General features: G+C 42.9%; 1 protein-coding gene across 9 annotated transcripts in view; it reads right to left on the bottom strand.

Annotated features, from left to right (window-relative positions):
- ssbp4 (single stranded DNA binding protein 4) overlaps nt 1-14,432 on the bottom strand; it is a 74,902-nt gene that overhangs the window by 42,271 nt on the left and 18,199 nt on the right. For all 9 annotated transcript variants that reach the window (XM_029499618.1, XM_029499617.1, XM_029499610.1 and 6 more), the window contains exon 4: nt 12,256-12,340. In XM_029499618.1, coding sequence (XP_029355478.1) covers nt 12,256-12,340 — 85 coding nt within the window. The remainder of the gene's footprint in view (nt 1-12,255; nt 12,341-14,432) is intronic.

The raw sequence follows: 14,432 nt of genomic DNA, 5'->3' as shown, positions 1-14,432 counted from the left end.
TGGAATGAACACATATGTCTAATCTCAGCTTTGATTTATCTCGATTGAAATCTCATAAGATTTATACAGTATGTCCTTAAACACAAACAAATAGGCTGAACAAACAACCAAATATAGTAAATGTCCAGATGGATACATTAATAAAAAGGTAATCTTCCTTATGTAGCAGCAGATCAGAGCAGAGCCTCCTCCTTCCCTCCCTCTCTCCCCTCCTCCTGCCGTCTCTCCATCCTGCAACCCGCCACCAGACAATATGGAGCAGACAGTAATCTGGCCATGCACTGAAGAGATTACTGCATCCAGCAGAACAATTCAGCAAAGGAGAGGACAGTTCAGTCAGAGACAGCACAGAGCAGAACGGCTTTCCCTACAGACAGGAAGAAACTCAAGCTATCATCCAAACCAAGTCCATACAAAGCAGCAGTCCATGGTGTGTCTAACTAAAGTGAACTGCTCCAACTGTTCAGAAGAAACCTCTCTTTATCTCTCACACTCGCGATGGCTGGTCACACACACTCCTTCAGTGAAGGCTGACCTTTTACAGAGTGCAGAGCGGTGTAGTGGAGCTCTGTATTCCAAATGTGTGTGTGTGTGTGTGTGTGTGTGTTTTTGTTTTGTTTTTTTTTTACAGAGCAGATCTGATGAAATGAAAATCGATGAAACGGTGCAGCTGAGAATCACAAGACGAATAGCACATGTACTGTAACATTTGGTTATCTCTCTCCTATGAGCGTACACATGCATACATGAACAGACACAGAAACTTAAATCAGTCCAAACAGATGTGCTGCCCTATTTACACACTGGACTTAATCAGGAGAGATAGAAATACTTGATTTGAAGGTTTATGTCCAGACTGCAGAGTTGAAGCTAGACGTTCACACATGCAGATGTTACGAAGGACACAATATGTAGTTTTGACTTTTCAGGTCCTCTCAGAAGAATGAACCCACATCGGCAGCAGGAGCAGCCCCCGACCCTGCACTGACCCTTTGGCTGGCTAATAGCTGCACTGCAGCTCACTCAGAGGAAAAACAGTCACATGCGCACACAGACAGGCGAATATATAAACACTTCTATTAATAGCACTATTGTTTTAACTATGCAAAAGATAAACTCAAACCAACTGCGACAGCAGAGAAAAGCACGAACGGTGTGGCCAGAAAATCTTCAGTGCTACAGTTTCTTGCTAATACAAAAAAATCTACTGCAGAGAACAATGTATTATGTCTTCATGTTTTATATTCATCAAGTTAGGTATAAATGTGTATATTTTTTTCTGCATAGGTGTATATATTTATATGCATATACTTTTTTCTATTATTTATGTTTAGATTTAGCATATTGCTGCTGTCCACTCAGTGAGTGACACCACCACCAGAAACCAAATTCCTTGCATGTTGTGAACGTACTTGGCCAATAAAGCTGATTCTGATTCTGAATAAACCATGGTTTATTTATATATCGTTTTTGAATCAGCAAACTGTTCGACAACTGCCCATTGACTGATTAGCTTCTAGGTGACACAATCTTCATTATATGAGTACGTAGTGCACCGTCAGTGGCCAGCCAACATGCTTATATCATATTTTAGCTACCAATCCTTTGAAAAGTGTACCATCAGTAGCATAACTTGTGAACTAAAACAAATTTTTAAAACGTAACGTCAAATTTGAGCAGCTCAAACAAATATAAAGTCTGGCCAGGGAGGGAATGGGAAAGCTATGTGGGGACATGGAGATACCGACAGTAAGAAAAGTTGAGCGACAGCGTAATGATGGAAGGAAGAAAGGGATAGAGGAGGTGGGGAGAAGATCAAGGTGCAGCTACAAAGATACAGACCAAGCAAACTAAAGGTGGCATCCATTATTGAATTTAGAAGATGGGTGAAGTTACACTGAGAGAGAGGGAGGGACAGATGCGGGTTTAGCAATAAAAGGGGGGACGTTTTGAAGGTGTAATGGAGGGGAGAGAGGAGAGCTGAAGGAGCCAGGTGTGGCAGCAGCCACAGAGGTAATCAGTGGGCCAATGGGGAGTCATTCTACTCAGAGCGAACAGGCTGCCCAAGTACCTGGAATAAAAATAATCATTACACTGCATTAAAGTCACTGTCGTAAATATACCCTGGGCAGCTGTAAAGCACGCTCACTGTGGCCCCCTCTATCAGGACACCTCAAAGCACACGTGTGAATATGAAAATACACAAGCATGCAAATGAAATGAAATGCAAATATTACTGAGAATGTGAGTATGTCTCTGTGCAAAATCAGTGACTCCCCTGCTGATTCTGTGCATTCATGCTGCCATTGCAAAGACAAGCTTTTAACAGAAACAAACTGTTCTCCAAATATAACTCAACCAGCTCAAAGCACATTCATTATCCCCCTCCTATAACTTATAAGTGTTATTTTAGCATCAGAAACCCCAGCAGAGGCTTGAATTGGATCTCTCTCACACACTTATTCCGCCTCTCAGTATTGCTGCCTTTGGAAAATGAGGATTAAGTCTGCATTTAGGAGAATTTAAATTGCAAATAAGGCTTTGTAATTGTTTTAGTCTTTAATCCTTGCAGGGAGGGCTTCAGTGTAATGCAAAGTTGAGACAGACGAACATCTCAGGCATTCATCTGAGGAAGGACTGTTTGTTTCAACACTCACTTCATTGAGACTTAATAAGCGGGGTGCCCGATCAACCCCCCCACCCCACACACACACTTACAAACACAGACGCGCACAAGTGCATGTACACATAAACACGAACAAACACTCATGCACACACACTTCCACCCATGGGCTCATTGATAGTGCGGCCAGTTTATTTTGGTTGTGAGCTCGGGTGCCCAGCTGGTACTTGAGACTGGTGGACTGGCAGAACTGTGCAGCAGACAGCAGACACACGCACACATGCAGAGACACACACCCGCTGTGCCAGGGACACATTATGCCAGGCTGCAATGTCTGCCAGCTACAAGCCTGCCCAGTGCCACAAAGAGAGGCAGAGGCAAAGGAGAAAGAGTGGGACAGAGTGTGTGGGTGAGAGAGAGAGAGATTGTAAGAGTGGACAAAGAAATGAGGGAGAAAAGGAAAAAAGGCACGAGGGACTTTTAGGGGAGAAAAAAAAGCCTGTTAGAGCCCCAAAAAACTGCATGAAACTAAAACTCAGCGAAAGCTAAGCAGAAAAGCAGTTCAGCACAGAGAGGAAGTGACGCTGAGGTTACCTGTTCGCTCTGAAGACAGAAGACATTTCAAACCATGTATTGAAGGAATGGCCTCTCTTTGATGTGACCAGATGTGACTTGATTAAAAGTACAGATACTCCTTGTCAAATATTACTCCAATACAAGTAAAAGTAGCTTCACCAAATATTCTTTAAGTAAAAGTACAAAAGCGTTTGCTTAAAAAATTTCTTAAGCATAAAAAAAAAATACTTTAGGAAATAAAGTAACGTAGCTTTATTGTCATTATACAATACACTGATGTGATTCTGCTACAGACATGTTTATAGCTCAAACATACCTTCAGTTAAAGAGGCCCTACAAGAACAGGGGGGGTCGGGTCTAGTCGCTAGGATTGGGAGAGGTCTGATCTTGTCTCCAGTCTCTGGAGGGGTCGGGTTTGTGGGGGTCTGGTTTTCAATGCTGTAGCCCAGTCCATCACGGACTCTACAGCCAATTTAGAGTCACCAATTAGCCAATTAACCTAGACATGGTGGGGGGTTGACCGAACCCATGACCTTCTTGTTGTGGGGCACTAACGCCTACGCCACCGTGCCACTTAAGGCAAACAACTTTACTGTGCTTTACTTCCCAACATGATAGACAAACAGCTTGTTTTTGTAGAGATTAGATGATGAAAGGTTTACAAACACAAAATAGACTCAACAACTTGTGGCACATGAGATAGACACCTGCTTAATATCCACACACAACACAATACAACCTGAGTACGTGCTGACTACTGCCTGGTTTATGGTCCTGCATTAAATCAACACTCATCTACGCCGTTGTGAACCCTTCAAACTTCTCCATTACTCCATTTCATCGCGATGCAGTTCACCACCAGAGTGGTAGGAGGCTGTGCTCCTTTTCTCGATGGTTATCGTCATCTCTAGTTGATTCTTTGTTTAGCTTCCAACTTTTCCAGTCACAGTGAACAATGGCGACAGAGAGAGAGAGAGAGAATCTTGCTGGAGCTGGGAGTTGTCGGATGTCAAAGAAAGCATCCTGCAACATCTACATCGCAACAGAAGAAGGAGAATCTGGAAATACCGAACTGGAAATGCGTTGCTACCAAGCAAACCAATTGCAGCCCTCGTGGTCTGCGTCGCCTCAACGTGTAGTTACATTCATTGGGAGGTGCATGTCAGGCTATGCCAGGGCTACGGCGAGCCTCCGTGGGTACAACCTAGGTACAACATTGATTTAACGTGGGACCATAAACCAGGCTTATGTCACACACTACCCACAAGGCCGCCTCCAAAGGGGAATGCTCAGGCTGCACAGCGGCCATGGGACGAGTGACTGATAGACTCAGGAGCCGAAGACCTGTAGTTGGCTCACTTTCCCAAAGTGTTCAACAATGGATAGAGGATGGCGGTGATGACTTTTGACCTTTTGGGTATAAAATGCAGTCACATCTTAATTTTATCCTGTATGACATTTCTAGCAAAAAACATATTTTGGAATCTTAACCTTTGATCTTTTAAATCACTGAAAACTAATCTTTTTATCAAAAGTGGATGTTTGGGTCCAATTTGAAGAAATTTCCTCCTGAGATATTAGATTGAGATAGTTATGAGAATGGAAATGTTCAAGCATGATAACAAAGCAGAGGCAACAGAAGAGACTGAACTATATGTTGTAAAATAAACTCAGGGTTCCTTTAAGTTCTGACATCTATGGCAGTGCTTATGTGCAGGTCACAGATAAAATCATCAAACTCTAGATAGGATAAAAAAAAAAAAAATCCTTAAATTTATACAAACACACTAAGGTATCAAAGCTGCTCAGATGAGAGAGGGGCTGATAAAAGAAAATGTTGACATGCTCATGTGAATAGACTTCAGATAATACTTTGCATTCAAAGCAATGAGTCAGAGAATTATTTTGCCCAGAGTTTAACCTCTCAGTGGGCAGAAAGGACAGGTGCAGACATTACCTTATGTAACATAGGAGTATTGCCACTTCGCTGGTTCATATTTTTATCTACAGTTAATATTCTCTCCTGTAACTAAGCCATGATGTGAAGGATCTATGTATGAAAACCATTTTATAATGTGTAGCTTATATTTGTTTTGCAATGTAATATTAATGTTTCCAGGAACTATGATTAAAACTCACAAGTTAAATGTAGTGAATCCCATTCAGACCAGTCTTACAGCCTTAAAAGTGTCTTTACACACTTTCACACCACATTTCAGTTTTGTCTGCCCACCACCCGCACACCACATCTCTCAGCGGACAGTTCATGTACACTTGTGGACAAGTATGCAAAATCAAAAATGAAACTTTTCTCATATTATATCCACGACGGCAGCTGCAGTGTGAACTGATTTAATTTAGGGACTTGGTGTTAAAGAAGGAAATGGTTTTTCTCAACTCCAGGATTTAACCAGCGGGAGTATATGTTTAAAGATAGGTTTCACTCCCTGGGACCCGCCTGACAATCCCTGTAACCACCGTCAGTGTTTTATACCTAATGAGAACCGGCAGTAATGGAGTGCTGCTCCAAGCTTTGCTCTGGAAAAAAAAACAAAAAAAAAAACAAAAAAACAGAGAGCACCAGTGCTGGAAAAGTCATCTGACAGCAGCAGTGTTTCCTCACAAAAAATCTTTCAAATTGACTTATTAAAACAGACTAATTTGCTCTTGCGCAGTCACAAAATACCATTTAGCTACCTCACTTTATTATAATCTTACAGCAGGTTGTTCTGCCCTCACCTCCCAGACTCAGGACACAGAGTTCTAAAAACACCAAGTCAGCACAGGTCACCAAAGGAAAGTTCAAACTAAGCAAAAGCAAACACAGCAGAAGGATCATAAGTGCAGTAATGTATCCCGTTTTGCAAAGGACAGGGTGTTTTTACACAATGAATAAATGGATAAGTGGTTGTGGTTTTGGAGTCACCAGTGTCTGGGAACTTCAAAGATGTGAGAGCGACGGTGAATGTGTGTATGTAAATATATTGACACAGTCAGGAGAAGCAAGCTTGGCAGGAGAAACGCCACAGACAAGATGCCAGGAGACGTAAACACCTCCAGCATGGCAGGTCACCCTTGAACTTCTAGCCCCCTGCTGAATTGCTCACTTCAATTCTCCACAGAAAACTGCTTACAGCTGAGGCACACAACTGATGAATGTTTTCTTTTTTTAATTATTGAACCATAATACACTTCCTGAAAATGACTAAAATGAAACAAAATTGGCAGCTTTCACCCGAGTTTCACTGGGAGAGATAAACAAATGCCCCAAGGAGTTGCCACTACTTCCCAGAGTGTAGTATTCATTTAAAGCATTCGTTTAAATTTTATGGATGATGATGTTGCAACTAAGAGGGCATTCATGGGTAACTGGGTTAGGGAAATTAAATGTGACTGGGATTGAAATCTGCATGCAAGGAGGGAGAGTAAACGCTGCAGGGTTTGGCTTCTACAATAACTTTTCACAGACAGATTCATGGCATTTATACCACTCTCTGGCGATGGTGGGATGTGATGCATAGTTAGCTGCACAACTCACATAAGCTATAAACAATGCAGACTTCCTGTCATTTGTCTGACTCTGTCCCCATTTTCTAGCCTGCATCTGCCCGTCTCCGTGTCTGTCTCTGTCACACACCGATCCAGGAGCACATGCTTGCGGGGTCGAGATCAAATGCTGAACCACAACACAGTTTAAGTTTGCCCAGAATGAACCTGCAAGGAAGGGGATCATAAATAATATTTGATCTTCTGCTTTTGTTAGTTGCAGAACTCCAGCCAATCCCACAACAACACACACACACACACACACACACACAGCTTGAGGGCAGCACTTTCAGGCTTTGTTGCTTCCCTCAGATAGGGAAAGGTATACACAGACTGAGGAGCCTACTGGCCTTTTTCATTTAGACGGTAACAACGGTAAACAATGGCACACAAAGACAGCGTCCTCTTGCTCAACGCCCATCTGCCCGCAGCCTGCAGCCTGCACTCCACGCACTGTTTGATATTAAAAGACGACACAGGCGCGAACAGAGGTTGTAGAAAGGGGAAGGCAGAAAGATAGAAAGACAGATAGAGCTGGACAGAAATGGAGACACAATGTTTTGGCATGCCATTTGTGTGTATAAGCTATATTTAAACTGAAAATGGACAGGGGAATCTGTATGAAGAAGATATCTCTGTGCCAACGCCGACTCCACCCCCCAACACCCCACCCCCTCTCTTTCTCTCCTCATCCCTCCATCCATACCTGCTCTGCCTATTTTATGGATGTTATTATTATTCCTGCATGTCGTCATGTCGCCTCTACTTCTCTCCTTCCCCCAAGCAAGAAAGCGGGCACTGCTGGCACCCAGCCAGATTACCCAATCAATCTCCTCTGAGAGAGAGGGAGGGAGGCAAAAGGAGAGAGGGGGAGGAGTAAGAAAGAAAGAGAGGGGAGGAAAGGAAAGAAAGAACGGCAGGGGAAGGTGGAGGATGTTGGGGGGGGGGGGGGGGGGGGTGCAAAAGACCTGAGAAGAATTGAGGCAGGAAAATGTTGCAGGATGAGTAAATTCTGTTTTTGAAAAAAAAAAAAGAAAAGAAAAAAAGAGGGAACGAAACAAAAACGGCTATGAAAGGAGGGAAAAGGGTTTCAGATGAAGTGTGGCATTAAATTAGCCGAGTGAGCACCTGGTATGGCAACACGGGGAGTTGGGGAGATGGAAAACACACACGAATTCACACAGAGTCCAGACAAAGGCTTGGCCATCAACGCTTGTTTACTGAGTGTGGCTCCTCCCCTTGTGCCACCTGTTACTGTGGTCCAGCCGAACAAATGTTTAACCCTCTCAAAGAATCCCCAGGCAACAGCCAACAGTACACCTCCATCTATCTACAGTCTTTGCACTCCATCTTGGGTGCTGATCAGATCAGGACTATGGCAGTCCTTCTCATTATACTTTTATGTGGATTCATTGATTTAAAGCTCAAATGAGTTAGTGGTTTGTAGATGGTCAGAATATTTGATCTGTGACTTTTTTGAATGGCCATTTCAATATATTTTCAAGCAAAACCATCAAATGATTGACTTGATCTCAAACCTGAAGATTTTATGTCTTTTGTTGAGTTATGGGATAGTAAACTGAATATCAGACTGCTGGTGACCTTGGTACACATTGCCTTAATCTCTGACAAACAGTGATGGTCATATTGAATTATTTTCTGACAATTTGTGGACAAAACTAATAGTCTATTATCAAAAGAATCATTAGCTGGACCCCACCAGAGCAGATTCTCACGTTTAAGACGCTGCGATCAAGGAATTGCCAATTCACAAGCGTATTCTTATCAGTATCTTGAATGTGATCTATTTTTGGATGAGGTGTGATTTTCTAAAGTAAATGTCAGATGCCCATATTTGACTCCTCCATCTCAACCATCATCATGACAGTTCTCATCAGTGAGCTGAGAACCGAGTGGAGTCAGTGAAGCACTGCGATGTGAATGACGCACTTGTGGCACTAAATCTGTGACACTCCGCAGGCAGCGCACCCGGATTGGCATGAAGCGCAGATGTTTAGGGTTGCGACCTCTGGCTGGGGCAAAACAAAATGTCTGCAACAACAAAGCTGAGTGTATCACTTCCTGAAAGACTGTTTGTCTGTGATCGCAAGACTGTGCATGTGTGTCTGTGTGTGTTTCAGTGACAGAGAAAACAGAGACTCATTCTTCTGCCCTCTTTAATGTGAGCAAGAATGTGTGTGTGTGTGTGTGTGTGTGTGTGTGTGTGTGTGTGTGCGCGTGTGTGTGAGAGAGAGAGAGTGCTTCCTCTCTCGTCAATATGTATGCTTTCTTCATCACAAAGCTCCAGTCTTTTAATCATTCATATTGAGTTACTAAAGATGTGCCATGTTCTTATAATCAAACACGTTTCCTGAACAAAGAGGTCTTTTGAGGAACATCCCAATTCCAGCAGAATAGAGGACTATAAGATGTGCAGATCGGTTTTGGGAAATAAACATGATTAAAAGGCAACGTGGAGAGGAAGGACAGAAATACAACGCCGACAATTAAGACAACAAGGGAGAGCACTTAAATTACTTTACAGAGGTACAAGACTTCAGGCTGTTCCAGCTCTTCATGATACAGTATCGTGTCGCTGTCTTTTAGAGAGTGAGCATTCATTTGCATACGAGTGTGGGTGTGTGATATGCACGCAAATGTGCCTGCATGTGTGAGTTTTTTTTTTTTTTTACACGTGGCTATGATAGCAGATTCACCATCCAGGGGTGAAGCCAACCAGCAATCCAGCTAGTCAGAGGCCTCCAGTTCTGGGAGTGTGGCCAGGGCTCCAATCCCACCACATTCCCCTGGATTAGCTGTCAACTGGTCCCCAGATCTGAGGATTAGCACATTATATTCCATTATCTTTCCCAAACTGGAGAGTCCACAAAGAGTCCACAAAGTCTACATCGTCACTCTCAGGGAGGGCCAGTAGGACAGGGCTGAGTAAGAGGTGCCTTCAAACTGGGCCAAACCAAATCTGTAACTAAGACTTTACTCTGGCTCAATGTTGCTTAGCAACCAAATTACTTCCAGGAAACTAATAAGAAAAACTGTATTCTGAAATATTAGTTTGCAGTGGGGGGGGGGGGGGGGGGGTATTTTCTCACTGTTATCCATAACAAGCTAATGGCACAGCTACTAAAGATGACCATAAATTATATTTTCAAAAATAAAGTATAAATAAAACAATCCTGGTTTATCTTGCACACATTCCCCTTTTACTATTCTTGCTGAGCAACACAGAGAGCTGAGTGTGTGTGACTCCTGGGAGCCGTGTTGTTTTTCACTCTGTGATCCAGGGCGACTCAGGGGAACGACGGAGCCGTTATCAGCAAGGGGCCGTGATAGAGACTTGATCAGGCTGTCGGTCTGCAGGGACCAAGTAGACAGAGTTAATCAGAGACAGACAGACCCCTCATCACCCTGGGGATTCACATGCTTTGACCCTGACACTCTCTCTCCCCCTCTGTCACACAAATGTGCAGAGAGACACAAACACACACACAGTAAGAGTCACAAAAGCTGATGTGTTCACTCATAACTACACTTACATTTTATATTGCCGTAGTCTCTGTTGCACCCTTTGTGCTTGCACACGTATTTCAGACTCTATTCCCGACTGCAGCTTTGGGTTAATTTCGAGCACCTATAATCAACAATAACTCCAATCAAGTAATTGAAATGAATAGTTGCCCTTTATTATTATAAAACACTAAGTCATTGCCAACTACCTCTGCGTGGCAAACATTGACATTTAGAACACTAACTAACATCAACACTGCAGAACAGGAAATAAAAGTGGAACTGACCATAAATTCTCTGATCGGTCAATTCAGCCCTCTCAGTCTGACAGCTTGCTCACACCGACCTCCAGAACTTGGGCCAGGTCAAAAGTTCAAACAGCACAATCTGAATCAATGAACTACAACAAAAACCTATGTTTGTCTGCTCTCTAGACCTCACACCCTCTTTTCAGGTCATTCGATCCAATTTAGGTCTACATTTAATTAATTCCTTCTTCAGTCAAAGAATAAACAGAATAAACCATCCTGACTGATTTATGTAGCCACAGACTGAAACACGATGATTTTTAAAATCCAGCTTTTACAGTGGCAGAAATCAGAAGCTTGAAACGTCAGCCATATATTGACCAGGCCTGTCAAACTGGAGCTGTTAAAGAGCTGACGCGCAGGTATCCAGCTGGCCTACCTCTGGAGAAAGGTGTAGGAAATTATATGGCATTTAGATTAATTAGACACAGTTGTCAGATTTAATTAACTACTAGGTTTAATTAACCATGTAATTAATCTTATGGTTGTCCAACACATACACACACACACACAGAGATACAGATACACACACACGCGCACGCACACACACACACACACACACACACACACACACACACACACACACACACACGGGCGCGCGCACACACGCACACACACGTACATATGCTACAGGGGCTACAGGCCCTAATACAGCCTGAATGAAATGTGCTCGTTGAGAATAGTACCTCTAATCCATTTCAGGTCTCATTTCTGCCAAGGTGGACTCTGGTAATGAAGCAGCAACATCCTAACCCGGTGTAATGCTTCAAACACAACTCAAACAGCGTGATGGAAAAGAGCAGAGAGCTACAATCACATGACCATTTGGAATAATGAGAGCTGGACGAACAAATGTTTCACTCATACATCCACCAGCTCTTCAATATTAACTGTGTGTGTGTGTGTGCGTGAGTGTGTTTTATAGGTCGATGATCGACTGCTCCAGCTCTTCAGAAGAGGAGAGGGTCAAGGGGGCTGCAGACCCTGACCTTTCATCGCCCCGTCCAGTCCCTGCAGCCTCACCTAGCAAAAGCCCTCTCCGGCTTTCAATGTGTCCTGTGTGTATATGTCTTGTGTGTCAATGTGTGCACTAATGTGCACGTGTGGCCAGCTGCTTTATGTGCTCTAGCTTTCCTGAAACAGTGGAATGGACCAATAAATAGGCCAGTGCTGTGACCTCTCACCTCAGGCTGTCAATTTCTCTTAGACCTGAGGGGTCAAAGGTCTGCGCTGGTGGAAGTGCAGCCAGCAGCTGAGCTACATGCGTTCTGCTGCTTAAGTTAGATAACTAATGGAGGCTGAACGTGTGAAATGAGGCAGAGTGCCACAAAAGACTTTGGGATTTTAAAAATTTAAAGATAGAGGTCTCAGGGCTTCCCCATGAAATATATAACCGGTGTTCATAAGTGGTGCATTTCTAAAAAGCAGCCTGTTTCAGCTGTCTGGCTTAGAGTCTGTCTCATCCAGAGCAAAGTCTGCAGCAGACACAGCAGACATGCAGACAGTAGGAAACATGTCAAAACAAGAACCAGCAGCATTATCACAGCCAAAATAGTCTCCTCTCTCTAATACGCACTGCGTGCATGCTCTCTACCAGCAACCGTGTGTGAAAGAGCTTGTTGTGTGTATGTTCGTGGCCCCTCGTACACAACCCGAGGGTTGGTCAAGTTCACTCACATAGTCATGGAAAGCCTTGGCCTCGCTGGAATGTTCGCATGTCTCCCTCCGGTCCGGGGCAGCGCAGTACAGATCCCAGAATACACTGTGCACACAAGACAAGAGGAGGACAGTAGTTGGACACTTTTCCTGTTTGAACCACAGACATATTATTATTCCTGCTTCTTCAGTTTCTGTTGTGAATATGATTGCAAATCTCTAATGGAGACAAGTTTGTGCCCAGGATTCTGAGTGCAAGTGGTTAAAGTGAACCGATGGTGGCCTGGGTAATGCTAGATATGAATGTAAATATTTACAATACTTTTATAACATTATTAAAATTAGATTTTCTGACACACACACAAAAAAAAAAACATCCTTCCACTCCTTTATCAAACCTGCCGATTAGTCAACAGTGATAAAAAAAACCAAAACACTTTTTTAAGGTAATAGTGACGACAAGACTCATAAGAAGATAACATGAGTAATGACCCATTTAGTTTTTATTAATCACAAGGATTACTATGAGAGCAACAGTTAACAGCCTCTTAACATAAGTAGTCATACAAGATTGTTGCCAAATTGAATGGTTTGTTTGGACAAGTCTCTGAGAGCATAACACAAATTTGATGTGATGATTTAATAACAGCCTTCATTATAGGAGCAAGATACAAGTCTCTTCTTGTTTTTTACAAATACATTTTTTGTAAAATTACCAAAGCTATGATATGATAGAAATATGCTACTGATGAAGAAAAGTAATGTTCATATATTTGACTGACTTCACCAACTGACCAGGACAAGAAAATAATAGTTGTTCCCTCCAGTAAGATGGAAACACCTCTTTTTTTAAATTTCATTTTTACATATTTGCTTGCTGTTGATTAACAAACTCAGGGGAACTGAGCTATGCTGTTTTTAACAGCGAATACAATAATGACATTTTTGTGGGCCCTCACTAAGTGTTTTGGAAGCCCCATTTATCAAAAGCCCTGTAAAAGCCCTCGACTGTCGGTTAAGGTGCAGATTTCTCCCTGGCCACTATGATCTGACAGTCCAGCCTCAAGCCTCCAGCTCAGCCCCACAACGCCTTTATCCAGGTAGGACCAGGCTCCAAATGTTCTTCTCAGCCTGCCCTGCTGACCTGGAGGTTATTGTCCAATCAGCTGTGATTATGTTACTTACTGCCCAATCAGCCATACTCATATTGGCTAATTAGACCAATCTCACTCCTCCAGGGCAGCAGAGGCCACCAGGTCCAGCTCCAAATGGGCCCTTAATTACTGCGCTGAAATGAAGTACCCGGTAAGCTGATTCACATGAAGCAATTCTCTTTCTTCAAAATATTGATTTCATGGACAGTATACAAAAAAAAAAAAAAAAAAAAAAAACCTGCTGCACACAGGGGGAGGATTTTTTTTTTTTTTTTGCTGTCATTTAAAAGGTGCAAATAAACTGCGTTCTTTGTGCTGATGTTAGGAACAGCCTTGACACTTGATATGACAGACTGCGAAATGGAGCAGAAAATATTAGCTGATTGCCCAAAACTGACAGAGAGTTGCTCACTGGCAACCTGTCACATGATGGTGATTTCCCACCATAAAAAACATTTTTGTGGGTTAGTGTTATTATCTCCAGAATACGGTTATTAATAAACACTGTTGATCACTGATGGATGCTGTCCCTTAGGTCCCTTTCACTTTACGCATTTGTGGGCATAAGAACACAGAAATGCAACGATATGTGGCCAAAAAATAAAATGAACAATAATTTTTAACCCTGTGGCAGTACCAATCTCTCAAAGCATACAAACTAAAATAGAAATATGTTATTAAACTATTTAAAGATTAAAAGAGTTGGTGCCCTCAGGCATTCAGCAAGCGCTGGGGTCCCCCCTAAACAAGGAGGGTGCTCAGAGAACAGAGGGCCTGTGCAAAGATGGACAAACACATGCGGTGCTTGTGTTGTGCTGCCCTTCTGTCATTTGACAATGACGCCAGTGTAAATTATCATATCTATCGTTTGGTGTTAAAGAGATTGCTGCTCCATCAGCCGAGCTGCAGCAAGAAGGCGTGGCCATTGCAAATTGAATCAGCTCTCAGGGAAATGAAACGGGATGCAGGTTACAGTTTGTTTCCAAAAGGACACAAGCGGGTACAGGCACATGGGTAGAGGGCAAGGAGATCTAACATCTCCTG

Source organism: Echeneis naucrates, chromosome 4 (assembly GCF_900963305.1).
Source record: "Echeneis naucrates chromosome 4, fEcheNa1.1, whole genome shotgun sequence".
NCBI classification, from domain to species: domain Eukaryota; kingdom Metazoa; phylum Chordata; class Actinopteri; order Carangiformes; family Echeneidae; genus Echeneis; species Echeneis naucrates.
The sequence above is the reverse complement of the archived record's forward strand: the minus strand, read 5'-3'. Positions and strand labels throughout refer to the sequence as shown.